This window comes from Bombus flavifrons, chromosome 13 (genome assembly GCF_040668555.2).
Source record: "Bombus flavifrons isolate JBK064 chromosome 13, iyBomFlav1_principal, whole genome shotgun sequence".
In the NCBI taxonomy this organism is placed as follows: Eukaryota; Metazoa; Arthropoda; class Insecta; order Hymenoptera; family Apidae; genus Bombus; species Bombus flavifrons.
Window position 1 is genome coordinate 12,665,970 of NC_138454.1, and position 27,633 is coordinate 12,693,602.

The window sequence follows — 27,633 nt, forward strand, 5'->3', positions numbered from 1 at the left end:
TAAATATAAATTGTCTGCAATTTTATTATAATTTATGGAGTTCAAAATATTTCAAAGACTCTTCAATATTATCTGGTATTTATTTTATTGTATAATATTTAATTGATATTATGACAAGGAGTAGATTCGTATCTCATTAACTTTGAAATATTAATAAACGTATTTACAATCTTGTGTTCTTCATACTTACTTTCATTGCTTATTTGTTCTTATAAAAAGTACAACGCTTTTATAAAATTTTTTTTTGTGTATATTCAAAGTTTTCAATTTCGCAATACGAGAACAAAATTTTCCTGTACCTGATATTAAATATAAGAAAGTGTAACATGAAGCGTCTTTCATGATTTTATTGGATCATTTTATTAATTAAATGTATCGAAAAAATAAACGATCTAAGGAAATCCGTCATCATCCTCTTCTGCCATTTCCTTAGCAAGCTCTAAATCTTGTTGTTCTCTTTCTCTACGTTCTTCAGCCGATTCAAGATCTTTACCATACGATTTTGGAGGATACCTCATAGCCTTAACACTTTGATTGTGTAAGTCTAAACAAAAAGTAATTCTTTGATGAAACGCGAGTAACGGTTCTTTAGTACAATAAATATCTGTAGTTTCTTTGCTACGCATGTATCCATTTTCTGGTTCTAAGGTAGCTTCAATTACACCATCTCTAATAGCTTTAGCAACAATAAATTCAGCATCTACACTAGAATCCAAACCAAGCTTCTTTGCAATATCTGTGGGAGAAATTCGGGAATAGGACAGTCCAATTGACCTAATTGCAGTTTTAATAACATTGTGCCTCAATCTCAGGATTAAAGTAAATGTATGATCGGCTCTAAATTGTGGGCCAAAGTTTTCTAAAACTTCCCCAAAACGTTGAAGATTTCCTAAACGCACAGCCTGAGTCAGTTGGAAATATGGAGCTAATGCACGACGCATAGCAGCTTGTCTGAAAGTTTGACGTTCTGGAATATCTCCAAGTAAAAGTTCCACAGTTACAGCCAGTTTTTGTACTGTTTGACGGAAACCTACTGCAGTACTTTGTGGAGCTTTTCTAAGAGCCTGTAAGAAAGATAAAAAGATTAATTTTAAATTACACAATTTTTATTCGGAATTTTATTTCTTCTGATAACATTTTAATTTGAAATTTATATATTAAGAAGAATGTTGACTTACCTGTACTAAATACTTATGTGCAGCAGAATATTCTAATCTAGCAGCTTTGATGCGTCCCAAATAATATAAAAATCTAGCCCATTCGTTATTGCTGGCAGATTCTGGGAAAGTTGATTTCAGTACAAGTTTATCTGCCTGATCATACAAATTATAATGTAAATAGTTTCGTAATAAACAATTAATCAATACAGCCTGTCCTTCAAAGTCATTTCTAAGCGTTGCTGTTCTCAATCTCAAGTGCAATATTCCGCGAATTTTATCCAGTCTCCCAATTAATTCATATGCCCTTGAATAATAGAAATAACATTTGGCAGCAATCAGGTCAATTGTACGTCTATTTTGAGCAATAATTTTTTGCAACAATGCCTCAGAGCATTGAACAGATTCTTCATGTTTTCCAGCATCAATTAAACGTACGAGAACTAGTAAATGAATGTAAGTATCAATTTCAGGTAGTGGAGTTATGGTAGAGATGCGAAGTTTCTGCGTTTCTTCAAATTCAGCAGAGTCTTCTAACCATGACAGTAATGCATCACGTTCGGCACATGGTTTAGGATAAAAACTTAGAATTACTCCACGTAGGACGTTCGAGTTTAATCTGCGACGTGTATTAGGTAGTGTACGCAAAGCTCTTAAAATAAAACGTGGTTCTTTGCTTTGTACAGCTTTTTCTATTTGACGAGCATGCTCGCGTATATCATATATTGTTTGAAGATCAGCATCTTTTTTATCACAAACATCTCCATCACCATTTTGACCCTCAAAGATTATTTCAACATCCATAGCTTCAGGATTTTTAGCCGTAGGTACACCCATTTTAGTTCCTCTATGGAAATTAGATTTCTATTAAGCACAATATTCTAATCTTATTACGTACAATATCATTTAATTTTTACAAGATTCTCAATGTAGACGTACGCGCGCGCGCGCGCTCGCCTGTGTGTGTGTCTGTATCTGTGTCTGTGTCTGTGTCTGTGTCTGTGTCTGCGTCTGCGTCTGTGTACATATACGTATAATATCCAACTTATTGTATCACATTTTCTAATAAAATAACTTTGTAAATTATACAATATTTATAAAAAGTAAAAATATGAATAAAACTAAAAATATGAAGCTAGATTTAAACTTTGTAATAAAAGATTTAATAACCAAATTCAAACTTCTTTGTTGTCAAATTAATACGGTATTCTCTATAAATAAATCTTTCACATTTTATGATTTTGTTATTTGATATAAGGCTTGTAACGTGTAAAAGAAACAATTACTGAAAAGTAAGAGTAACATTTTACATTCACCTTTGCTTTAAACTTTTGCAGAGAAACTGAAGATTCTTAAGGCAAGTGCAATTCTACGTTTTCATCGCACCAATTCACAGTTGTACGTAACTCGATCCAACTATCAGCGAAAAATTTAACGAACTTCTAGCTAGGGTTTTTCGCCTCCGCATAAATTATTAATTTTTTCGCAACTTATCATAATGCCAAAATTATTAAAATTATTGTTAATATTTAAACAGTTTCTTATGTATAAAACTTTGTATTTGCTATAAAGTATACATAATATAAAATTATCTGATATTAAATGTATATAATCTATAAATATATATCGTAAATTTTTTTCATTATAAGTGTTTAATATTTTAAACATTTTATATGGAAAAATTATTTACTTTTTTATTATAATAAATTGTTTATAAGTAGCGTAATTCAGTGGTTTGTATAATTCAATCACTGTTGGCCATCTAACTAAATAATTAGGTCAATGGATAAGGGAGCGATTAGTACACGATCATATTCGTGGATTAAGTAGGCATGAGATAACCTTGGTAGCGAATAATACAATATTTTTAATTATGATGATGTAAATAATTGTGTTAAAATAAAATCAAGGATTTCATTTATTAGTTTTCATGTCACATGTCAACATGAATTTAAGCAAAAGCGAAAAATTGTTGGCCGCTAAGAAAAAGGTATAATGTTTTGAAGTATTGACAGCTACATAAGTATCTTTTTTAATATTCAATTTACGTACAAAAAATTTATACTTATATTTATAGGACTTCGTAAGTTCTAGCAACATTTTAATTATTCATTCTCTTATATTTTTGTATCTTTGAATATTTAGGTTATATTAGCTGTCAAACGCTTATTGAATTTTAATTTTACATAATATTTACGCTTTAAAACGTAAATAAATAATTTGGAAAACCTTATGATTTCATAAGTTAGTTTCTTTCATAAGTTAGATTAGTGTAAAAAATGTTATCGTTACTTATGTTTCATAAAACTTCCTTTTTTTGTTAGCTCAGGGAATTTCAATTAAGAAAAATGCAAAATAATCCAGATGATTCTGTGAAACAAAAACGTCACTCTGTCAATTCATTGCCTTCGCAGGTGAAAGAAATTTATATATTATAATAATTATGACATCTTTTTATTTGAATCCATGTGCATATGCAACTATATTTCTCCTTGTAATCTTTATTATATTTTAATTGTTGTAAAATGCAAAAAGTTTTTTAATTAATTTGTTAAATTTTGCAGTATCAAAACGCAGAAACTGATACATCACATTTAGAAGGTGTAACTAATGCATCGACAATAGGGAATCTGGAAAATGATATAGTCCAAGAATTTCAAAAAGATGAAGTACTATCCACAAATTCAGTGGTAACTTCAGAAAATACCATAAATCATGATAAAGTACGTTATTCTACAGAAGAAACTATCAACACAGAAAGTGTACAAGAAATTAGTACATCAGAAGCAGCGAGTAAAGTGGATTTTTATGATCTTCCAAAAGTACAAAAGGAACATCTCTTGGAGATGGCTTCTGCAGTCGCAGATGTTTTAACAAATGAGTCAGAACATATAGAAACATCCCTTGATACTGATTTAATGTATCATAATCAATTTTTAAGTCCTTATATGGAAGAGCAGAAAAAAGTTGTTAATGAATTGCATATTGAGCTTAGTAATGCTGTAAGTGTACATATATGTATATAAATTTTATAAAAAGTATCTAGATCTAAACGTTGAAAAAAGAAATAGTTCAGAAATAAAATTGTTTTAATAATTTGATTAGCGTAGCAGGATTTCAGAGTTAGAAGCCAAATTAGAAGGAAAAGAAACAGAATTTCAGGTAGAATTGGCACAAGAAATAGATCCTTTAAAAGAGCAACTTCAGGTTCATACCCAGACTACTGGCATTCTAATAGCAGAAAAAGCAGAACTTACCGCTGCTCTTAGTCAAGCTCAACAAAGCATTAGACAAAGTTCAGGTTTGTTATTTTAATTAATGAGATATTCTAGGCAGGCGTGTGCGCGTACGTACGTGATTATAAATTTCTAATAAATTAAAAATTAATATATTTTTTAGAGGAATCTGAAGAAATGACAAGAAAATTAAAAAATTCACAAATTCGCATAGCTGAATTAGAGAAAGAAATATCTACTGTAAAAAATAATAATGAAGAATTGAGGAAAAACATTCATCAATTACAAAGTGAATATGATTCTCTTAATAACAGATTTTTTGAATTGAAGAAAGAAAAAGAAGATTTGAGTTTAGAAGCATCAGAATTAAAGCAAAAGCTGAATTTGAAGAAAACAGAATTAATTGCTGTTCAACAAGAACTTCAAGAAAAAACAGCGTTGCTTTCATTAAGCGAACTTAGAATACAACAGGTAATACATGTGCATTATCATTGGTTAACTGTACGCGAAACATTTTTCACATACTTCTTTGCCTTTGTAGATGAAAGTTGCTACAACAACAGAAGAGGAGAAACATGCAGTAATTCTTTTGGAGCAAGAATTAGCACAAACTAAAGAAGCTCTGAAAATTGTTAGTGTTGAAAAGGATGAAGCCAATAAACAGTACCAGAATTATGTTAAACAATTAGATACCCAGCAGGCAAAATTATTAGAAGAGGTATTTTTATATTCTCTGTAATGAAATTTGAAGGCGCGACGAAATATGATAAATTTTCTAAAAATTAAATGTCATTTATAGATAAAAACACAAAGAGGTGGTATAGAAGATTTACAACGTAGAGAACAAAGTTGTATACAAAGAATTTCAGAGCTTGAGCAACAATTACAACAAGAAAGAGAAAAAGCAGGGAATTTATCATCTTTACAAGATCGTAAAGATGAAACGGATAATCTGCTGAAAAATATAGATGAGCTTACATTGGAACAAGAAAGGCTTCACATTTTATTATCTGAGAAGGTAGCATTTTTGTACTAATTTTTACTATAGAAAGTAAATAAAAATTATTTAAAATTACATCGATTTATTGATTAATTAAAAATTTTCTTCCATATATATTTAGGATTCACAAATTGAAATGTTGACAAAAAATCTAAATGATTTACGAGATGCAAATAATCAAGGAACAGAAGTAACAAAACTAGTCAGTGCTCTCGAAAGTGAACAGTTAGGGGCATCGAGAGCAGTACAGCAAAATCGACAGTTAAAAGAGCAACTGACTGATATGGAAAATGCGTTTGTTTCTTTGGTAAGCGTAACATTAAATATCGATAAAACATATTAATAATGTGGTAAATGAGAGTAAATAAACTATATAAATTTTTAATACAATTTTAAGAGTAATGCTAAATTGGATTTAACTGAACAACTTCAAGCGGAGCGTTCTATAGGAAGAAAGTTAAACGTTCAATTAAATAACGTAGAAAATGAGTTGGGACAACTGAAAGAAAAATTAAGGGAAAAAGAAGCTATTCTTGAAGAGGTTGAAAAAGAAAGACTTCAAAATGCTCAAATAGCAGATCAAATACAGCATTATCAAGCTCAATCGCATCATGTAGATACTTTCCAACGAGAACTTCAACATGCTATAGTAATTATTTGTTTAATTATATTAAAATATATATTTCGTTCATTGATGTTAAACATTTTTCTTGCTCTATCTCTGTTTCAGATTACTATAGAAAGATTAGAAAAGGAAAAACAAACACTTATGGAGAAATTGAAAGAAAAAAATGTAGCCAGTTCCATCTCCGAAGTTGATTCACATTCTGTGAATGCTAATAATAATGTATCAAAATCGGAAGAAAAAGTACATGTAGGAAGCTCAAACGAAAATGATATTATTATATCTGAACCTGTAAAAAAGCTTGAACAAAGATTTAAAGAAACAATGGAACGAGTCGCAGAGCTTACAGAAGAGAAACAGAAGCTTGAACATCTCGTTTTACAACTTCAAAGTGAAACAGAGACAATAGGTACAAATAGATGGTTTTTAAATAATTATTTACACTCTAACTTTATCTTTATATTCATAGAATTATCTCCCTTCTTTATTTTTAGGGGAATATATAACATTATATCAAAAACAAAGAGCTGTTCTACAAAACAGAGCAATAGAAAGAGAACAGGTATTTCGACAATTACTTGAACAGAGAAATCAGCAACAAGAGCAATTACATAAATTGAAGGTTTTGGTTAGTGACTTTCTTAGCAAGGAATACATACGTTCCAATGGAACAGAATGTCAAGTTGAAACAGGTACTTATAATATAATATTCTATTTCAATTATCTTACTTGAAATTTATTTATAATAAATAAAAGTGATATTGTATGAATCAAAAGAGATTAACATGTACTCCAACTTATATTATATATTTTATATATATATATATATATATATATAACCATTATTAATTAGTCGAAATTTAACGAAACAAATTATTTTTCAGCAACGGGTTCTAGTGATTCTGTAACTATAAAAAGAAAAGAGGAAGTAATAGATCCACAAGTAGAAAATAAAAGTGTTTCGGAACTCCTAGATGTTCTGACAGAGATAAAAGATTGTAAAGATTCCTGTATGTTTGAACCGAATTTTCATCCATGTCCTTGGTGTTCCGGAAAGTTACTTACAGTATAAAGCATATTTTATGTATATATCTTATATATTTTTTAGTATAGAACATTAATATAAAATTTTTAATCGACGACGATTTGTAGAACAATTGTATATAAGGTAAAATCCATAAAAATTGCAATTTGTAAGTGATTGATATGAAAAAAGGAATGTTTCCCCCAAAAGCAATTACCCTTTTCTATAAGGTATGAGAAAGAAAAAGAAAAAAATCATTTAAGCCTAAAATATTATTTAAGGAATTGTTGAAGACATATAAAGTATTTTTTAAGTAATTATCTTTTTCCGTACATTACTTTATTGCTTTCTTCTTAATGGAAAATATATATTTCTCTACAAAAAGTAAAAATTAGTTCTATTTTAAATATATTAAATAAAGAAATATATGGAATTTTATATTCAAAAATATTTTATTTAACATGTTTATAAAAATCAAATTTCTATCATTGTTAATTTCTATTATATCTATATCCTATATATTATAAGAATTCTATTATTTCAATGTAAGTAAATTTAAAGTAAAAAGTAATATTTATTCTTTTATCATATTTTCGATTGACCATTTAAAAAAATAATAAAAAACATCTATTATAATTCAACTTATACTTTCAACTTTTTTTTTAGAAATCTTGAGTCTCCATCAGTGATACTTGTTCTTCCTGTACAATCTTCAATGATAAAAACAGCTTTCCCTCTACGTCTTCTCTCTAAAGAAAAGGACAAATAACTTGATAATTATATTATATTATTTCCATTTTCATGAAAATTTTCACTTTTATATGCAATAGTACATCACCTGCTCTTAACAGAAGTCTTTTACACTGATGTAATATTGAAGCTTTTGCTTGAACTTCATTCAAACCCAATAAACATGCCAAATTTATAAGATCATAAGGATTTCGTATTGTCTTAATATCACTGACACCACTGGATAATATTACATTCTAAATAAACAAAATAGTTAATTAGAAATTTGTTTGTTATTTAGACATGGATTTTAAAGAAAAATCCTTTGTACGTTTGTCAATAAATCTTTCGATATTTAATAACATTATTATCTATAGGCTAAGCATTAATATAAATTAATATTTATATTAGTGCTGTTTTGTAATATACGACTATGTAGTGTTAAAAAACGGTTATTTTCATTTATATATAAATATTTCTATACCTTACTCTTTCCGTATGTATGAAAGAGGTGAGAATAATGGATGGTATTTTTTCTGGATTCAACATTTAATAGATCTACATACTGTATTTCAAAATGTATTCCTCTTTCAATTGCTTGATCATATAGCTTTTTATTAAGTTTAAATGATGTAGCATTCGACCGTAATGTAATTATATCTGCATTTAATTGAGTACATGCAAATTGTAAAGCACTTTGTGTTTTTGGAGCAAAAGCATATAGATCGAATTTTTTTAAACTGGAACAATGATTCACTATATGCGTTTTTGCAAAATCGGAACAAAAGAAAGTAATTCGACTAAAAATTCTTAATCTTCCGTCAAATTCTTTTCTTATACTTCCAATGTCGATTGTTTCAAGAACAATACCCTGTGATGTTTCACTATCACCACCCTTTCTTTTCCTCTTTTTCTCTGTTCCAAGTACACTTTCATCCACATTAGTATTTATTGCTACTGTTTTGAATCCATATTCACATAATTTTGATAAAATAGGATATAAATTTTGTGTTTGATTCCCTGATACATTCACACATAAATCGTAAAATCCTGTACTTTCTCTGATATCCATTTTTATGAAATATTAGATTTACACGTAAATGCTCTTTATTTTTAATTAAATACGTTGTAAATTTATTTATAATGTTTGGTTGAAGCTATGATTTAGAAATTAACATTTTCTTCTAATTTTTTTCGTCAATATTTCTTTGACAGCGCTTCAACTAATCCTAATCTAGAGTTTTTATGTATGTAGACACAAAACACATTTATATATGTATTATACTACTAAGCGATATCTTTTGGTTAATAAAATCATATTATGAAAATCATAATATTTTTGTCAAAAATGTTGACTATAAAAGGAAATACTATTTAATATTTTTTTGAAGAACTTCATTTATTCACATCAATTTATTATTCACTAAATTACCATATTTATTACAGATTGTAATCATGAATTGTCTTCATTAACACGTTGACTGCCACGACACCTGTATTCGGGTGTCAGCAAAGTTTCTGGTCAGGCCACGTAACCCATATTCGGGTGTCGCTTATTTGACTACTTGCGAAGGATCGTCGTAGGTATTTGAAAAGATATTCCCTAATAATAAATTGTTAATTTATAATTAATTGTAATAATAGTTGAATTGTTATAAAATAAAAATACGAAAATGGTTTATTAAAAAAATGATCTAGAATGTAAAACTTTAAAGTATTCTATATATACATAGCTGAGGTTGGTCGGGACAATTTGGACAATAAGTTGTTGTTTTCTTCAAATTCTTTTGTGCCTTTGTTCGGTCCATTCGACGTCTTTTATTTGCATAACATAGTTTGCATGCGTGTCTAATGCTTTTTCCGGAATCATTTTTTCAAACGGCGATATTATGCTGACTCCGTCAAAGACAAGGATTTTTTATATTTTTTAGACAACTCTAATAATTTTGCAACTAATAATTGTCTAAATTTTCTAATATTTATATTTTTTCCTGTTGCAATTTTGTAAACCGTCAAAGCGTTTACAACAGAAATTCCCAGAAAGAATCGAATGCCAAGTTTTCTGTACCATTTGATTCCTTTTCTAATTGTGGTGGCATCAGAAACCATTTGGTCGGAATAATCTATACCACACTTTTCCTTCATTATATTCAACAACAACTAGTGGTTTTAATGTTGCGAACAAATGAAACGAAAAATCATTCTTGAGACTACCACTTGAGCGATTCGCATTACTAAAATATCGATGGGAGCACCTAGCAGAGAACGCTTGGTACTGCTGTACGCGTGGCCTGACGGAGATTTCTTTGAGAACACGCGTGGCAGTTAAAGTGTTAATAAAGCCATATTTGTAGTAATATTATATCTTATAGCTGTTTTTAAATTTATTAAATTTAAATAATTTTAAAAACATTTAGAAATGTTTAAACAAATCAGAACCGTACAAATATAAATATTTAATACAATATTGTATTATAACTTAAAATATGGTAAATATGGAACATATTTTAATGATTTTAAGAATACTAGATACATCAATATTAAAGATATTTCTGTAGGAGTAAAGATTAAATTAAATGATTGTTAAAGAAATATATAAATTATAATTAATCACTGTCTTTAGATTCAGCCTCACTAGAAGGTGGAGTACTTTCAATAGGTTCTTCATCACTACCGTCGGATTCTTCTTTCTTTTTCTTCTTCAACTTTTTGTCGTCATCCTCCTACAATAAAATCATATGCAATAGAATATATCTTAAAAAATGTTTTTAATAGAACACAACTAATGTAATGAAATTACCGCACTCCGTTTATCTCCGCTTTTCTTTTCTTTACCTCCGTCGCTATCTTCATCCGAAGCCTTCTTTTCTGATTTCTATAGAAATATTCAATTAAAATAATATTTCTACTATTATAATATAATACTAATAAAATACCTAATAAATTATATTCTTAATTCTTAACATACCTTATTATCTTCATCGCTACTGCTTTCATCATCACTAATATATTCTTTACTTTTGAAACTGGTTCCGGTCATAAGCTTACTGGGAGATTCTTTTTTACTCTCTTTCTTCTTCTTCTCTCCCTTTTCTTTCTTTTCTGATATCTTCTCCTTATCGCCACCTCCTCCGCCACTAGCTTCATATTCTTTCATTGATGCAGTGTACTCTTTCTTTGCCTTTGCTGCTTTTTGTTCCCATTCCTATTATAATTAGTATATATTAAATAATTATGGAATTACATGTAAGAAATTAAAACAATTTTGGTCTTACAGATTTATCTTTTAGTTCCCTCCACATTTCACCTCCTTTCTTTGCAATTTCTGTAACAGCAATTCCAGGATTTTCTGCTTTAATTCTTTCTCGAGCACTGTTTAACCATATCATAAATGCAGTTGGCGGTCTCTTAGGTTTATTTGCATCTTTTTCTTTCTTCTGTTTTCTAGGTTTTCTTGGCTTCTCTGACTAAATAAGGCAATACATACATCGATAAACCATTCTTAGTAAATTATCTAATCTGGCTACGATTACAAATTCATTCTTATAAATATTAAAAACACTGTAAAAAAAAAAATGCAAGTAAAATGTTTACCACGGTTTTAGCTGACTTTGGTTTCTTTTCTTTTTTTTCTTTCTTCTCTTTCTTTTGACTTTTTCCTGAAGCATCTGATTCATTTTCACTTTCTGAACTATTTGGATTACTGTCATATTCTTCTGCCACATCACTCTCGTCCTAAAACAATATATATATACAAGGTATATAAATTTGTATGTTTGCCAAAAATTTTAATAAAATCATACCTGATTCGGATTAAAATCTTCATCGGTAGACTCTTCCTCAGAATCCTGATTTTCCTCTGCATCTCTTTCCTGTGCTTCTGCTTTAACTCTTGCCAAATACGCATCTGGCTCATCTTCTTGATCGCTGTCTCCAAAGTCATTGTCGTAATTCAATTTATCCTATTGCAAAAACAAAGAATTTCTTAATATAATTAATTAAAGAATTCTAATTACGATAATAACTCATACTTACGCTCTTGCCTCTATTTTTAACCCGTAATTTTTTGGAAGTAATAAAGTCAAAAAGTTTTCCATACTCCTCCTTTTCTATACTACTGAATGTATGAACAACGCCGCTAGTCAATTCAATTTCAAAATCAAATGATCTTGTAGAACCACCACCACGGGCGAAATTTACTGACGCGATTTCTTCAAAACGTATATGGATTGGTGGTTTATGAACGTAAATAAAACCTCTTTCTAAAGGATATAAATAACCTGCAGCTGCTTTAAATGAACAACTGATTGCAAGTGTTCCAGAATGACTGAAAATTAAAAACATATAATATATTAAAGTATTTTGGCTACGCAGTTTACAAAAAACTTACCTAATGAAATTTCCAGGTCCAGTAAGTTTTCTATTAATAATAACTTTCATTACTTTTCCTAAAACTTCATAAGTTGGTCCAGATAATTCTTTTGGTAATTTATCTTCATATTTTTCTTTTAATTCTTTTCTGCAATAATATAATATAATATAATATAATATAATATAATATAATATAATATAATATAATATAATATAATATAATATAATATGATATGATATGATATGATATGATATGATATGATATGATATGATATGATATATGATATGATATGATATATGATATGATATGATATGATATCATATAATATAATATAATATAATATAATATAATATAACATAATATAATATAATATAGTATAATATAATATAATATAATATAATATAATATAAATATATGAATAGTAAACATATTCATATTTTTACCATAGTGTCTGAGTAAAATACAGATACATACTCAGAAAAAGGTAATTCAATTGAAGTTTCTTCTTCTTGATTGAATAATAATACTAAATAATGATAACGGGTTTGACCCTGTTTAATTGGTGGATCTAAACTGACCTAAGTGAAAGATATTAATGATAATAATAAGACAAATAATTAACAAGAAAAAATAAAAATAATTTTCAAAATGCTTACCACAAAATACATTTGCCTATTGTCCTTATGTGGTAAAAGAAATAGCCTTAAAACAGTTGACATTGGAATCTTGTAATCAAAAGTTTTACCATGTAATTGGAAAAATGATTGGAATATCTTTATATCATAACGACCACTGAAAGAGGGGGTTATATTAATATATGAATCTTTTAAATTATATTTCTTAAACATATATACATACCGTGGTGTAAGACATTGAATCTCTCGAAATATTGCAATAGCATCTCCACTGACACTGATGACAGATGCTTTTTCCATAACTTGCTGATGAAATGCTTCTACTGGATCTTGATCTGCGCTGTCACTAATAGGAATATGAAATCTCATTTCCATTAAACTCACAGGAGCATCATCATTCTGAAAAATGTACAAAAATTTTAATATTAAGAAACATTATTAATGTTAAACACGTTATATTATCGATAATTTACCTGATGAAATTCCAATGTGACTTCATTCTTACCAGTGTTACATTGAGACACATCGTACAATGGAATTTCAAAAGCAGTATGATGACCAACATCAAAACTTAATACAGAACCATTAAACCTAGCTGTACCCCAATTCCAACCTTTTAGACTAAGTTCCTTTTCTAGCATATCTTTTTTATAGTTTTGTAGGAAGAATTTTGCAATTTTTTCTTGATCCTAAAAATAAATATATTGTTTTATTACAAAACGTAAAATTAAAAAAAGATTTATTCTTAACTAAAAATTGTTACTTACACCTTCCTTGAATCCACGAAACCTATGTAGAGTTCCATTTTTGAGAAATATTCGAAGACCCCAGGTACCAATGAATTTTTGATAATTTACCATTTCCATATCCGATGCTGAAATTTGTTCTACTTTGCCTGTCTTTTGATTTTTAAAAATCAAATGTTGGTCTGTAAGCTTCAATCGCCCAGGAGTCTGTACATAAGAAAGTCATATATAAGTGCAATTATACAGAAATTTTTATTCATCTCATTACCATCGTAACATAAATAGTACCATCGAAAGTAACTGATGAATTATTACTAACTTTATTTTTATTAATAATTTCAATATTTATAAGATAGAATACGATTTGTTTGCAATTATATTATAAAATATAATAAAAACGTGGATTTCATCTAGGCATGTTACTTATTAATCTAACTTTAAACATTAACAAAGAAATGATATAACGCGACTACAAAATGAAAGTAAAAGAGAGAATGAGAAGTATTGTTTTACTCGTTACAAACTTTAAGTAATATATTACTTACCATAGCTCCTTTAACTTCTGCAATCACATCAGTATATTCTAAAAAATCCATTTTTGAAAACACCTAAAATTAATATACAAATTATTATTTGTTTATTATGATTCCTCTTCGTATCTACAAGTTAAACGCATAATCAAAAAAATAAAACGCTTTTTATAAATTACTTTACAATTCAAAACGAGAAACTGACGCAAGGTCGATGTAGAAAACAAATTTCTCATGTACGGCGCACAACGCGCCAAGTTCTTGCTCTCAAAATATTTTCCGTAAACATAATTGGTTAATACAGATTAAGACTATAAGTACAATTTATAGTAAAATTTGTATACTATGTATAAAAGAATATTTATTTTTGCTGTCCATTTAGCTCTGAATATAACGCTAAAATTTATATATAATCTTAAGTTTTAGATACATAATAGTAAAAAATTTTTTAAAAATTTATTAAAACTAAAATTATTACCCTAGAATTTGCAAAAAGTTGATTGGTTAAATTAACCATAGAGCGTAAGTACGTATAGATGAGTAAACATGTTCAAAACTTTCCGTATTATTAGTTGAAACGTTCATTCTATGCGTATATAGATATGGCAAAAGTGCAATTCATACCATTGTATCTTCTTATTATTTGTAATATATTTTAATAAAACAGAAGAAATATTTTATGTAAAAGGATTCATTAGTAAAAAGCTTAAGTTTAAATATTATATTATTTAATCATTTTAATAATTTTATACTTTATAAATAAGAAAATTAGTTTGGAATAAATAGTAACAAATTTTATAATTTACACGGGATTAGATTATTATTTATACAACATTTTTATATTTTGTACCATGTAAGTACACAATAGCAAATAATTTTGTAAAAACACTGGAAAATGTTGTAAAAACAATGTGTTATAAGTTGTATAAAATATACTAGTTAAGATTATATGTATGTTTGTATATATTTTTTAATTCAAAATTTCACACTAGTTTCTTTAAATATCAATCTTTTCCAGATAATAATGGCACAAACAGAATTTCCACCATTAAAAAATGATTTAATTTTAAAAGCTGCAAAAGGAGAACCCACAGAACGTGTTCCAATATGGATAATGCGTCAAGCAGGGAGATATCTTCCAGAGTTTCAAGAAATCAGATCAAAACATGACTTTTTCTCTATTTGTGAAACACCAGCTTTAGCTTCTGAAGTTACTTTACAGCCTATAAAACGGTTTGACTTGGATGCTAGCATTATCTTTTCTGACATATTAGTTCTACCACAGGCAATGGGTTTAACTGTTGAAATGGTTCCTGGAACGGTTTGTTTTTTTTTTTTTTTTTTTTTTTTTATATTAAAGTTTCTTATAATCTACAAAAAAAAAGAATCTTTAAAAAGCAAATATAAATATAATAATAATTTGTGATAAAAAAAACAGGGACCAATTTTACCCAAACCTTTGAAGGATCCAACAGATTTAGTTAGATTAGTTCATCCAAATGTAGAAAAGGATTTAAAATATGTAGGAGATGCCATAACTTTAACAAGACATAAATTAGAGGGAAAAGTACCATTGATTGGCTTTACTGGTGCACCAGTGAGTAAATCGATTCCTACATATCATAAAGCAAGTACTTTCAGTATTTATATTTGTAAATTATTAGTGGACATTAATGAGCTACATGATCCAAGGTGGAGGTAGTTCAACAATGACAAAGGCACGACAATGGTTGTATAAGTATTCAGAAGACTCTCACAAACTCTTACAACTTATTACGAATGTCATCATTGATTACCTTGTAATGCAAGTAAAAGCTGGAGCACAGGTATAGACTTGTCCTTTTTTTGTTGAAAAAATATTACAATGTTATAAAAAATATAATAAAATAAAAAAAAATAAAATAAAATGATTTCAATGTTAATTAATGAAGTGTAATGTAACTTTTCTATTATAGTTATTGCAAGTATTTGAAAGTCATAGTGATTTCCTTAATGACGAATTATTTGAAAAGTATTCGTTTAAATATTTGAAAGAAATTAGCGACAAAGTGAGACAGCGATTGAAGGAAGAAAATATTCCTGAAGTGCCAATGGTAAGTAAAATAAATGTTATGATATATTTATGGTGATTTATTTTAATTTAAGTTCCTAAAGAATGACAAATTTTAGATTGCTTTTCCTAAAGGTGCAACTATGAATTCCTTAGAAGTGTTGGCAAAGTCTAAAACTTATGAAGTATTGGGTTTAGATTGGAATGTTAATCCTATAGAAGCAAGAAAAAGATTTGGTTCTGAAATTACTTTGCAAGGAAATTTAGATCCATGTGCATTATATGCTTCTGAGGTGTATATAATTTTATACAGAAAATTATATTTGAAATACTTAATACACAGCCATTTTTTTTTAGTCCTTATTTATATTTCTACTAATCAAGGTATCTCTTTTTCTATAGCAAGAAATAGCCGATCGTGCTCGAGACATGGCAATAAAATTCGGTAAAACTCGATATATAGCGAATTTGGGACATGGTATTCTACCAGATATACCAATAACGTCAGTTGCAGCTTTTATCGAAGGGATTCATTCAGTGTAATTTGTTTGTTGCAGTGCAAGCTTTATAATAAATTTTATTCTATTTTTACCAAATTTCGCACAAATTTAATTGATGTCAGAGATATTAATATAATACATTACATTTAAGTATCTTTTTATTAGTGTATCAAGAGGATCAACCTTGTGTTTTTAAGTGATACTACATACTTTTAAATTTAATAATCAGTACAACATATTATTTCAAATTGTATATTCTAGCTTAAATATGTAAATTTATCGCGTTTATAAAAAAAATCTATCAGTCCCTTTAAGCTTTGAAAATTTAATACTCCTAAAAAACCTTCATTTTAAATTTCAAATCATCCAAAGTATACAATAGATTCTACCAACTTGCGACTACCACGACCATGGTTAGTGTGCGCTAAAACAGAAGTCGCGGGATTAACGCTTGCTTCCTCGGCCGTCTTGGTTTTGTGGCGTTTTCGTCGTTTGTAAGGTGGCGTCGCCTGTGGCCTATGAGCCAAGCTGGTCGATGGGCCACCACAAATTTCCAACTGGCACGATATTTCTCATCTAACTCTACCCCCACAAACACTCCCAGCCGGAATCCGTGGATCTATCCGAGTGGCCCCCTGTCGCCGATTAGCGGTTCGCGCAAGCGCAGCCAACTCTTCTGGTTAGAGTGTCCATTTTGATCACATGTGAGTATCTCCAGTCTGTTCTCCTTTTTTCACGCTGAGTCTAGCTGGTCGGCTTGTGATCACTCGAACAAGTTTGCAAAACGTGCTGCTGAAAAATCCCAAGAACAAAGAACGCCAGTATCCGAGGCTAGTACGTATCCGTCATTTCTTGAACGTTTTCCGAGAGTCGGCAATTTCGGCAACGAACCGCACGCAATCCTTTTCGCGCCATCTTCTTAAGGAAAACGGTCAAAAAACCGTAGTAAACTCGTCCCCGAAGGTAATTTGACTTTCGCGAGGCTTTCCGCTTCATTTTTCATAGAGAGGTTTCAATAACTGGAGAACTGTCAGCCGGGTTGGAATCTTTGGTTAGATTGTACTTGCACAACGTGTTCATTTTTCGTTCTGTTCACTATCGCGGTAGCTTTTCGATACCTTTTGCGTTTCACGTTTATTCTACAAACATTTTCAAGCATTGAATATCGTACCTAATGTTACTATTATTTCCCATTTTTTTGTTATTATTTGTAATATCTCGAAAACACTCGGCTTTTTTACAATTTTAAATATTTCGTTCCATACAATGAAACATGTTCCTTACTGTTTTAAGCAATTTTTGTTACTTACGTTGCTGAATCACTTGTTTATAATTTGAAGTGCAGCCAAGTTGTATGTTAAATGTGCCAATATCTTTTTTAATATTAAAAGAGTAAAGTTGTAGCACACATTTGAAGTATCACATTTCAAAACATATTGTGAAAGATGGTATAGTTTTGTTTTTTATATTCATGTTGCATTTTTGTATAATAATATTGATGTGTACTTCTAATGTTTTACAAAATATAATAGATTACTACATCATATAGCATTGTATTTTGTAGCAGTTTTCCTATTCGACTTATGTTTGTATTGTACGTTTCATTTGTATTTGAAATAACAACTTAAATGATTTTTATTAACTTCTTACTAGGAATTTCATTTTTAGAGATAAGTTACATACCATATGGTGATTTTTTAGGAATTATAATAGTCATAAAGCTCTAACGATATGATGCCTTTAAATATAGTTATAAAATTCAATAATATTAATAATATTACTAGAATGTTTTATTTGCTAAAGTTAAAAAAAAAAAAAAAAAAGAAGGAAAAAAGCAATTTAGAAAGTGTTCTAATTTCCTAGTTTTCTTATAAATTTTAATGTCATATCTTAACATTATATTGTAACTTATAAAACAGTTCTATACCTTCCATAAAAAGTTAATTAGGTTATTGATTCCTCTTACAAACATAATATTGAACTTTACCATTTTTATTAAAAAAACAATATTAGATTCTTATAATTTTGTTTTTCTAATGTATATGTTATATGTAAAAATATTTTATATCTCATATGCACGAATTCAATGTTAATTATATATGATATATTAAATCTTTGAGACATAAAATATGTAAAAATATGTAATTCTTAATCTGTTTCAATTTATTTCAGAATAACAGAAACTAAGGATGGCAGACATAGAGGATACTCACTTTGAGACTGGAGACTCTGGTGCTTCTGTAACATACCCGATGCAGTGTTCAGCTCTGCGTAAAAACGGGTTTGTCATGCTGAAATCTCGGCCGTGCAAAATTGTAGAAATGTCAACTTCTAAAACAGGAAAACATGGCCATGCCAAAGTACATCTTGTAGGCATTGACATTTTTACTTCAAAAAAATATGAGGACATTTGTCCATCTACGCACAATATGGATGTGCCATTTGTTAAGCGGGAAGATTATCAGGTAATTTATTTAAGAGTAATTTTATGAAATTACTCTACATTATAATAATGTTTCTCTTGCATATTGTTTATATTAAATTATTATTTCTGTAGTATTTGTTTGTTAAAATAGTTATTTACTGACAAATTCTATAAAATGATACAGAAAATATTGTATAATGATAATAATAATATTGTGATAATAAGGTTAATAACATTGTAATAACATAAAAATTTTCTAATTATGAAAGAAATTGTAAATATAAAATACTAATCGTTATTTTTAATTAAATTGTGCTGTACCAATTTCCTTTGCCAAGTTTTTCTTACATAAATAAGATATATGTTCTTATTTAGATCACAAGTGCAAAACAAAGAGAAATGTAACTGGAAGTCCATCCTAACCTGGAAGGGAAGGATTATGGAAAAAGATAAATAAATCGTATGTCTTTATGTTACAGCTAGCAGACATATCTGACGATGGCTACTTATGCCTGATGGCTGATAATGGTGAACTCCGTGAAGATTTAAAAATTCCTGATGGTGAACTGGGTACTCAGTTACGTGCTGATCATGAGGCTGGGAAAGAGCTTCTTGTGAGTATCGTCTTATTACAGAAAAGATTAATAAAGATTAATTATAAAATATTTTATTTAAATATTAATAAAGTTTATGCTTATTCTTTATTATAGCATCTATATTTTGCAATTTGCACAAATTTCTGTACAAGTTTCTTGTTTGCTTGACTAATGTGCAAAATTATTTTGTATTATAAACAATATCATTCTGTTTCTACTTAGTTTCTTTGCAATATATTTGTATTAACAGAAAGATGCAGAAAAATAATATTTTATTTTTTCAGTGCACTGTACTGAAGGCATGTGGTGAAGAAGTCGTGATCGCCATTAAAACTAACACTGCCATCGATAAATAATTGTGTTCAGTCCAGACTCCACCATCACATTAAAGAAATAAAAAAAACACACACAGTTAATATATTATTAAGAGAAACCTAAGATACAATACAAGATGATCAATGGTTAACATAAGAACTACTACCAACAACAAATAGAGAGGAAAAGAGAGTGGGGGCACTTGGGAAAAGAATAAAACGAAGGGGAAAGAAATTACGTGGGAAAGGAAAGAAGCAAACATGTAATTTAAAAACTGAAAGGAAGAGAAAAACAATGTGCGTGAGCGTGTAAGTGTGAGGGAGGAGAGGATTACAAATAATGAAATAATTGCAAAAACAAAAAAAAAAAAATAAAAAAAACAAATAAAAAGAGAATAAACCAAGAAACAGTATCAGCTTAGACCTTGGGAAAAATGAATGTTTTGGTGGCTTAAACTGTTGAGATTAAAAGGCAGTTTTGACATTGGGAAATTTTGAAAGAGGACTATTTTGCCTTGATTTGTGATTTCTAAAATTTGAACATGATTAGAATTTTATCTCTATTGGAATTTCAATTACATCTCTCAGCGGTAACATATAATTTTATCCGAACTTATGATTTTATTGAAAGCCCAATATTTCTAAAGTTCTAATCATCTAAAGATCTTGTTTCCTTACACTAACCCCTTTTCTCTGTATACTTTAATTGAAGTTTCAATTCCTTTACAAGTTTGATTTTACAAATTTTCTGTTATACTCAAACTGCAATTCTATAGGAATATATAGAATTCCAATTACATTAGAATTTTAATTCCTCTATAATACATCCTATATTTGCTTGGAATTGTCTTTTTCTCTCTCCTTCATTCAAGTTCATTACATCTTTTTTTATTAAAATTATATGTTTTATAGCATCCAGCTTAATTTAAAATTAGTATCTTGTTTTAGTTTCGAACTTTTTTTTTATATAAATATGATCCTGTCTAATTTTTATTAGTATTCTATGCTACTGAAGCATTGTTAACAAAAATTGATGTCTTACTAGAAATGCTTAATAACTGTTGTTTGTCTAAGAACCTTGCCTGACAGTAACTTATTCTTGAAAGTTTTTAATTTTATACTTCTTGTTTGATTAAAATTTGTATTCCAAATTTCTTTAGATTTTAAAAAAATATATTCCTAGTTTCAAATTTATGAAAATCACTACAATGTATTTTTCAAACTCGTACAAAGGGCTGAGACTTATATTTCTTGCTTGAAATTTAAACCATAACTTTGCATTTTTAATTACAGAAACATATTCAAAACAGTAAACCTTAATTTTCTGCATAGATCTGATGGATCTTTATTAATTTCCTGTAAAAGTTGTAGTTTTTATTTAGAACTCGTATTGTAGGAGGACCGTTTTTATATTTAACAATTTTCAGAACTTTGGTATTCTGAGATTAGAATCGAAACTTCAAACTCGGTGAATATTGAACTCTTAAACTCGAACACGAAATTTTGGAATTCAATTTGAACTTCAGACTCCGTACATGTAATTTCAAAGATAACTTCAAACTTGAATTCTGAAATTTTAAGTTTATCACTCAATTTTGATTTCTGACTTGAAGTTTGAGTTAAAATGTAACTGCCTAAGTTACATCAGAAGCTCGATTTCAAATCAGACCATACCATCTATGAAAACATAAAAAACTATAAAAAAAATATAAAAGATGAATGATAAGAAACAACTAAGCTACTGTAATCTAAGCAGACTAATTTAAGATTAAGACTACCTAGATAAATGAATTTAATCGATAAAAAGAAACTGAAGAAAAGGAAGAAAAAACGAATCAATCGGCCTCACGGTCGTATTTCAACCACGAGAGACGGAAATCGTTTTTTTCTGCTTCTCGATATTCGGTTTAATTAATAATACACCACTGCTGGTCGTTCCGTTAAATTTTAACAATTTGTACTAAAAATAATTTTCAGGCACCAAACAAATTAAAATCAATCATTTACTCTATAAGCACGGATGTGAAATGATATTTCGAGAATATTGTTTTTGAAAATATTTTTAGTATAAAGAAATCTCAATTATACTTAATTAAAATTACCAATTATATAGTTTGTCAATAGTTACTAGTATTTATGTAGCAATAAATAGAATCTAAACAATTAATAAAGCTCATTTCAAGTGGTATAATTATTGATATGTCAAATGTAATTACTTCAGTTATAAAATATATTCTTGAAATATTATTCTTTAATTCTATTGCACGCGCATTAAATTAATGTGCAAAGTATTAAATCATAATACAGTAAAACCTTAACACACACAGACGCTATATAGATATTTTCAAAAAATAACATAACCAGCATTGGCGTATATAGGCAAACAACGTATACACACGAATACACATATACAAGAGAGTACACACAGTGGTGAAGTATATGAAAATATACAAGTATATACGAAAGTACACTATTACGAAATTCGAAACAAAAAACACAGACGTAAAGTATATAAGTAAATGGATACCAACGAGCATTTGTTTATACGGCGGAAATCAATGGAAGATAAATGGATAAATAAATGATAAAAAAGCCGTCGGTGCTATTGTGTCAACCTTCGATGATATTTTGTTGTTCTTATAATAGCACGTTACTGAAACTTCGAGTCTTAATGATTTTGCTATTTTTTTATTTTATTAACTGACATGATATTACATTCATTTAAGTTAATTAAAACTATCGAAAACAACTAAATTGAAATTCTTGTCATTTTGTCCTTTTCAATTTCATTCATATTATCTAAAATTTTTTACCTATCATAAGTCTACTGATATCATAATCAAAATATCAATGCACGAACTAACAATATTAGTGATTATAAAAAATTAAACTCAATTATATTAAATAAACAGTTTCTTTTAATTACAAAAAGTATTCCATAAAATTTGCATAATATTTTTAGTCAAGTTTAATTAAAATCTGTTAAAATCAATTAAAGACTTAATTATGCTATTGGAGACCATGAATCAACTTGAAAATATTTTTTTAAAATTTAAATTTAATGCAATTTGAAACTTATTTACTAATATTGAGTACTTAGGCAGGAAATTAGTGAACAACTTGTTAGAAGTTTATTCGCAAATATTCTCTTTAATATTCCTACATTTTCAAACATTAATACTCTTATATCTCGTATTATTAATAATTATTAATGATTAAGAAAACATTACGAGTGCCATTATATATGTATATATACGTACACATACAAAATACATTTACATATATATATATATATATATATATATATATATATATATATATATATACGTACAAATGTATATTTGACTCGGATTTACACGAGTGCAGCATACACACAACATACACGCATAAACATGAAAAACATGTCAAAGATATGTAACACAGTAACGAAAATGTATCTTGTATGTACTATGACTGCATTTTTTTTTTAATCTATTCATTGTAAAAATGAGATACGTCTATACAAATGTAAAAGATGTTTTATAACTTATGCCTACATGCATTAGACATTGTTCGCTAACCAGACGGTGAATAATTTTATTTAAAAAATGTGTAAAATGGCATTATTATGAAAGTTCCGTACGTTTGCATAGATCAAATTCTGGTGGATATAACGAGAAATATAGCAATTTATAAAATTAATAAACAATACATAAGACTATGAAAATGTAGAGGAACATCATAACAATGCTTTATAAATTAATGCTTAATACAAATATATCTCAATGAGTAGTAAACAATACAAGAAAGATTGCACAAAGTGGTAAAATCTAAGTATATAAATTTGTTGTATTTAAAAACGAAAAGCTTTAAACATAAATATGTACTCTACGAGAATTATCGTAAATCAATTACTTCGAGGCTTAAACATTTATTATTAACTTAGGGTGTTACATACCTTTAAACATATTCTCTCTTTCTCTCTTTCTCTCTCTCTCTCTCTCTCTCTCTCTCTCTATATATATATATATATATATATATATATGTATGTAAACCCGGACACTCTCGTAATGTCTCTTAATATTTTATTCAAAATCTCGACATAATCAATAATTGATATTCAATTATTTATTCTTTAATACTTCAGGAAAAATTCATCTTTACCGTTGCACCCTGCATATCACAGGAAACTGTCCAAAATTCACGTTACAGTAACTGTAACAATTCGAATCTTAATTTCATCATTTACGATTTCTCTTTTATTTCTTCCTTTTTTATTGACACTCCTCAAAATCGAAGGAAAGTTGATCTTCCTCGGAAGATCAATTATTGGCATTTCTCCTTTGCAACGCGGCCGCGAGATCCTGTCGGAGGGCAGCTTGTTGTCGTTGATCAGCTAAAGATTGGACAGACCTTAAACCATTTACAATATCTTTCGTTTTTCCAAAATAAATTTCATTTAAGGTATTTCGAATTTTATTTTCCATATCTTCAACCATGCGACCAATATTAGCAATATGTGGAGAACTCTCACTTATTTGGGCATCTTGTTCAACCTAAAAAAAATGTGTTAGGAAATAACTTCACATAATTGTGATATACTCGCTGAATGTCGTACAGAAAATAATTAATACATATAAAGATCTCTTCTTTTTTTTTTTTAAATTATAATTAGAAATTAATTAGAAACCAACCTGTCTTGTAAGACTTCCACCAAGATTCATTGTTCCAGAGCCATGTTTATTAGTTTGTAACCAAAGCATTGCAGTGGAAGTTAATTTATAATGTGCAATCCTTCCACTGGATTTTTCTTGAACTTCCACTACATGAATTGAATCCCAACAGCCTTTAATTTTCTTTGAACCATCACCTGCTTTTTTAATCAATATTACTGCTGCAAAACCATGATCCAAGTCCCACAGATAGACAGAAGAAACTCCACCTTCAAAGTAAAGTTCTCTGTATTGATCAAATGCATGATTTGCATCTATCTCTAATTTTCTAAGCCTTTCAGATGGCATTGAACCATCTTCTAGTGGTGGATCATACGTATTACTCCAAGGGGACCTGCAACATAATTTTATTACGTAAAATATTATTTCTTTATTCTTAATGTAATATTAGTAAAACTAAATATAATAACAATATTAATAACAGAATAGAGCAAAGCATGTTTACACAATTACCTATAGGAATCTCCATCTCTATTATAGTCACAAAGTAAATAATCTTTTCCAGATTCTTTATCTTTTGCAATTTTTAAGGGCTGATCAACAGAGGATAAGAGATCTTCACAAAGAGATGGCACTAGATCTATTAAATCACTCAAATTCTTTTCAATTTGCTGAGGTGGCAGTCTTCTCATCAAATCCAAAGCACAATCCATTTGCTGTTCCGTCTTTAACATTAAAATTAAGTTTGATTTAATTTTTAATATTCCTTAACCCAGTGAATTTGTAAGTCTAATCATATTTTTAATAAATGGAATTTTATACATTTATAATAAAACTGTTAAGTCTAATATAACTATACTATATTTCAAATTTAATGTCATCTTGAATAAATCTAATTTATACAAATTTCATCTTAGTATTTAATATAATTAAATTGTAGTAGTAAGTGTGATAATAGTAAATATAATTTAGTATAATTAATATAATTCAAATTTAGCATAAACAGGCGGCAAGCCACATGAAATTCAATATAAATAAGCGATAAGATACATATTAACTTTCGCTAATTTCAATAAAAGACAGAAAAGAAATGCTAAGAGACATCAATATTAATTCATTAGTATGAGTTACATCAAGACGACATTTATATAGGTTAACAAAAAATTGTCTACATCACAAAAAACATATAAATAAATTTATATTTTTAATTTTTTTAAAATGACCGAAGAACCAAAATTTTCATGTATGTCACTGGGTGGCGCCATTTTGACGTTTGTTTCATTTTAGGTTAGGTAAAAATTTTTCTTAGAATATCACTATCACAAAAATACACAAACATCTTTTACAACAAACCTTTTCAAAAATTTTATCGTGAATGGGAGATTTTATAAAGTTAGACTTTCTTATATCGAACACTATCTCTAAAAAGTGTTATTACTGATTTTAGTTGACATTATTAATAAAATAATATAATGTTACAATTATAGATTAAAAATATTAAACTTACCATTTTAAATGATTGAAGAATTTGGCGAAAGTCACTCAGACCATCAATCAATAAAAACTACAAAATCAATGAAAAATTTATTGAAATTGTTTACCCTCTGACCTGCATTCAGTCACCGAAAACGAATATTCAAGGGGCGTGTCAAGACTACCGCTGATTGGCCAATAGACAATTCAATGCTATCAACATAATGTGAGTGAAAATTATGGAGCATATGTTATATAACAATAGGACAAGTAATAAAATGTTTACAATACATTACTAGTGAAATTATTGCTCATTCCTAAGTAATCGCTCGATTAAATTTCAAGTAACAATGGCATACATCTACCTACCACTTTCAGGAATGCAAATTGAAGAATTAGATAAAATTAATTCTAGATAGAAGTCTCTAGACGAAATTAACTAAAATTTACTATATGTAGTTTATTTAATCATTAGAAATGATTAGTGTCGTATATATTGCTTACTTATTCAATTTCAATAAATATTTACTACATTCTAGCCACGCTTTTCATACATTCTGCAAAGTAACAATTTTAAATGGAAAAAGTTGTTACTAATTGTCTTTTAATTCAAAAGATTAAAGTTATATTTCGCTGAAATATATTTTTAGTTTTATAATAGAATATATTTCCAATAACTGCACTAAATATAGAAGTTAGCGTAAATGTTCTGTTAAGATGTAAGGCAAATTTTGTATTACAGGATTAACTGGCTTGAACTATTGTTTGTCTGATATATATATAAACTTAATGAATCGAAAATTCTATTTTTAATAAGATCCCTGATCTTTCTTCTTCAATCTTTTGTTTTAGATTTTTGCAGTGAATGATGATAATTCAGAGATCAAGTTGATTTTAAATTTCGCTCTTAATTTATACATAGATGGCGTTGAGTATAAATTGAAGTTCATATTTATTGCGGCCGTTCATACGTTAGTAGAGAATATGTAATCTAACATTTTAACATATAGAAATGCTAATAAATATCTGATAAATACTCTAACAGAATTCCGATTTTAATTCCAATAATAATGGGTATTATCAGATAGTATACGTAAACGAGGGTTAGGCGAGCTTCGATATATCACGGATCTTTCGAATGAAAGCCTCGTGCACAATTGTATATGCGAGGCTATAAGAATCATCTCAATCTGTTATAATTCAATTTAAAATGATATCATCAATATATGAATTGGGTTTGAGTTAGTTTTTTTAATCCGGCCGCAGCGAGGTAGCCAGCAACAGACAAATTTCTTAGCTCTCTATTAACTTTCCGTTCATAATTGGCGACGTTCATCAAATTTACGTTTAACATAACTGTGCAGTGGCATAGAAACCTAGAAAATAACCTAGAAAATAATCTTCCAAGATACGTGATCAGCCATCGTTCACATGTCTTACTTTCACAGAACATTGACCGGAAATATCGACAATTCTAGGTTATAAATGTACGCCTATGTTATTAACGTTAGGTCACAATCGGTTCCACGGATTGTATGTACTACATACTACATCAGGAGCAATACTTTG

General features: G+C 28.5%; 7 protein-coding genes and 1 long non-coding RNA gene across 17 annotated transcripts; 3 read left to right on the forward strand and 5 right to left on the reverse strand.

Moving 5' to 3' along the window:
* Positions 1 to 66: 66 nt before the first annotated feature.
* Positions 67 to 2,581, reverse strand: Rpn3 (regulatory particle non-ATPase 3). 3 transcript variants are annotated; one of them, XM_069125189.1, is made up of 3 exons: positions 2,474 to 2,581; positions 1,179 to 2,004; positions 67 to 1,064 (listed from the first exon to the last, which is right to left on the reverse strand). In XM_069125189.1, the coding sequence occupies exons 2-3, from the start codon at positions 1,992 to 1,994 to the stop codon at positions 393 to 395; spliced, it is 1,488 nt and encodes a 495-aa protein (XP_068981290.1). In that variant the 5' UTR covers positions 1,995 to 2,004; positions 2,474 to 2,581; the 3' UTR covers positions 67 to 392. The 3 variants fall into 3 exon arrangements, with proteins under 3 accessions (XP_068981290.1, XP_068981293.1, XP_068981291.1); XM_069125192.1 differs by having other exon boundaries at positions 1,179 to 2,021; positions 2,474 to 2,575; XM_069125190.1 differs by lacking the exon at positions 2,474 to 2,581 and having other exon boundaries at positions 1,179 to 2,114.
* Positions 2,582 to 2,944: 363 nt separating this feature from the next.
* Positions 2,945 to 7,482, forward strand: LOC138186455 (golgin subfamily A member 2). The gene is made up of 12 exons (XM_069126349.1): positions 2,945 to 3,147; positions 3,482 to 3,571; positions 3,722 to 4,159; positions 4,263 to 4,458; positions 4,557 to 4,864; positions 4,935 to 5,111; positions 5,193 to 5,411; positions 5,515 to 5,700; positions 5,791 to 6,042; positions 6,124 to 6,427; positions 6,513 to 6,710; positions 6,903 to 7,482. The coding sequence occupies exons 1-12, from the start codon at positions 3,088 to 3,090 to the stop codon at positions 7,088 to 7,090; spliced, it is 2,616 nt and encodes an 871-aa protein (XP_068982450.1). The 5' UTR covers positions 2,945 to 3,087; the 3' UTR covers positions 7,091 to 7,482.
* Positions 7,483 to 7,546: 64 nt separating this feature from the next.
* On the reverse strand, positions 7,547 to 9,248 carry Rpp30 (ribonuclease P protein subunit Rpp30). The gene is made up of 3 exons (XM_069126357.1): positions 8,256 to 9,248; positions 7,881 to 8,028; positions 7,547 to 7,791 (listed from the first exon to the last, which is right to left on the reverse strand). The coding sequence occupies exons 1-3, from the start codon at positions 8,841 to 8,843 to the stop codon at positions 7,685 to 7,687; spliced, it is 843 nt and encodes a 280-aa protein (XP_068982458.1). The 5' UTR covers positions 8,844 to 9,248; the 3' UTR covers positions 7,547 to 7,684.
* Positions 9,249 to 10,220: 972 nt separating this feature from the next.
* Ssrp (structure specific recognition protein) lies at positions 10,221 to 14,370 on the reverse strand. Of its 5 annotated transcripts, none has more exons than XM_069126353.1 (15): positions 14,239 to 14,370; positions 14,070 to 14,132; positions 13,546 to 13,731; positions 13,252 to 13,467; positions 13,002 to 13,177; positions 12,800 to 12,935; positions 12,618 to 12,721; positions 12,162 to 12,290; positions 11,807 to 12,098; positions 11,575 to 11,733; positions 11,366 to 11,506; positions 11,047 to 11,238; positions 10,740 to 10,976; positions 10,572 to 10,646; positions 10,221 to 10,494 (listed from the first exon to the last, which is right to left on the reverse strand). In XM_069126353.1, the coding sequence occupies exons 2-15, from the start codon at positions 14,118 to 14,120 to the stop codon at positions 10,378 to 10,380; spliced, it is 2,211 nt and encodes a 736-aa protein (XP_068982454.1). In that variant the 5' UTR covers positions 14,121 to 14,132; positions 14,239 to 14,370; the 3' UTR covers positions 10,221 to 10,377. The 5 variants fall into 5 exon arrangements, with proteins under 5 accessions (XP_068982454.1, XP_068982453.1, XP_068982452.1 ...); XM_069126352.1 differs by having other exon boundaries at positions 11,369 to 11,506; positions 14,234 to 14,350; XM_069126351.1 differs by having other exon boundaries at positions 14,234 to 14,348.
* Positions 14,371 to 15,072: 702 nt separating this feature from the next.
* Urod (uroporphyrinogen decarboxylase) lies at positions 15,073 to 16,700 on the forward strand. The gene is made up of 6 exons (XM_069126356.1): positions 15,073 to 15,375; positions 15,493 to 15,651; positions 15,719 to 15,880; positions 16,010 to 16,147; positions 16,224 to 16,397; positions 16,507 to 16,700. Exons 1-6 carry the CDS (start codon positions 15,079 to 15,081, stop codon positions 16,645 to 16,647), a joined length of 1,071 nt encoding a protein of 356 aa, XP_068982457.1. The 5' UTR covers positions 15,073 to 15,078; the 3' UTR covers positions 16,648 to 16,700.
* A 142-nt stretch (positions 16,701 to 16,842) lies between these two features.
* On the reverse strand, positions 16,843 to 18,645 carry LOC138186462 (uncharacterized). The gene is made up of 2 exons (XR_011174883.1): positions 17,915 to 18,645; positions 16,843 to 17,743 (listed from the first exon to the last, which is right to left on the reverse strand). It is a non-coding gene; the product is annotated as an uncharacterized LOC138186462 (long non-coding RNA).
* eEF5 (eukaryotic translation elongation factor 5) lies at positions 17,158 to 22,558 on the forward strand. 3 transcript variants are annotated; one of them, XM_069126361.1, is made up of 4 exons: positions 17,158 to 17,308; positions 18,777 to 19,069; positions 19,509 to 19,643; positions 19,910 to 22,558. In XM_069126361.1, exons 2-4 carry the CDS (start codon positions 18,794 to 18,796, stop codon positions 19,979 to 19,981), a joined length of 483 nt encoding a protein of 160 aa, XP_068982462.1. In that variant the 5' UTR covers positions 17,158 to 17,308; positions 18,777 to 18,793; the 3' UTR covers positions 19,982 to 22,558. The 3 variants fall into 3 exon arrangements, with proteins under 3 accessions (XP_068982462.1, XP_068982461.1, XP_068982463.1); XM_069126360.1 differs by having other exon boundaries at positions 17,264 to 17,438; XM_069126362.1 differs by lacking the exon at positions 17,158 to 17,308 and adding an exon at positions 17,427 to 17,567.
* A 685-nt stretch (positions 22,559 to 23,243) lies between these two features.
* On the reverse strand, positions 23,244 to 26,259 carry cpb (F-actin-capping protein subunit beta). Of its 2 annotated transcripts, XM_069126359.1 has the most exons (4): positions 26,099 to 26,259; positions 25,105 to 25,316; positions 24,613 to 24,985; positions 23,244 to 24,474 (listed from the first exon to the last, which is right to left on the reverse strand). In XM_069126359.1, exons 1-4 carry the CDS (start codon positions 26,099 to 26,101, stop codon positions 24,241 to 24,243), a joined length of 822 nt encoding a protein of 273 aa, XP_068982460.1. In that variant the 5' UTR covers positions 26,102 to 26,259; the 3' UTR covers positions 23,244 to 24,240. The 2 variants fall into 2 exon arrangements, with proteins under 2 accessions (XP_068982460.1, XP_068982459.1); XM_069126358.1 differs by lacking the exon at positions 26,099 to 26,259 and having other exon boundaries at positions 25,105 to 25,325.
* Positions 26,260 to 27,633: the final 1,374 nt, after the last annotated feature.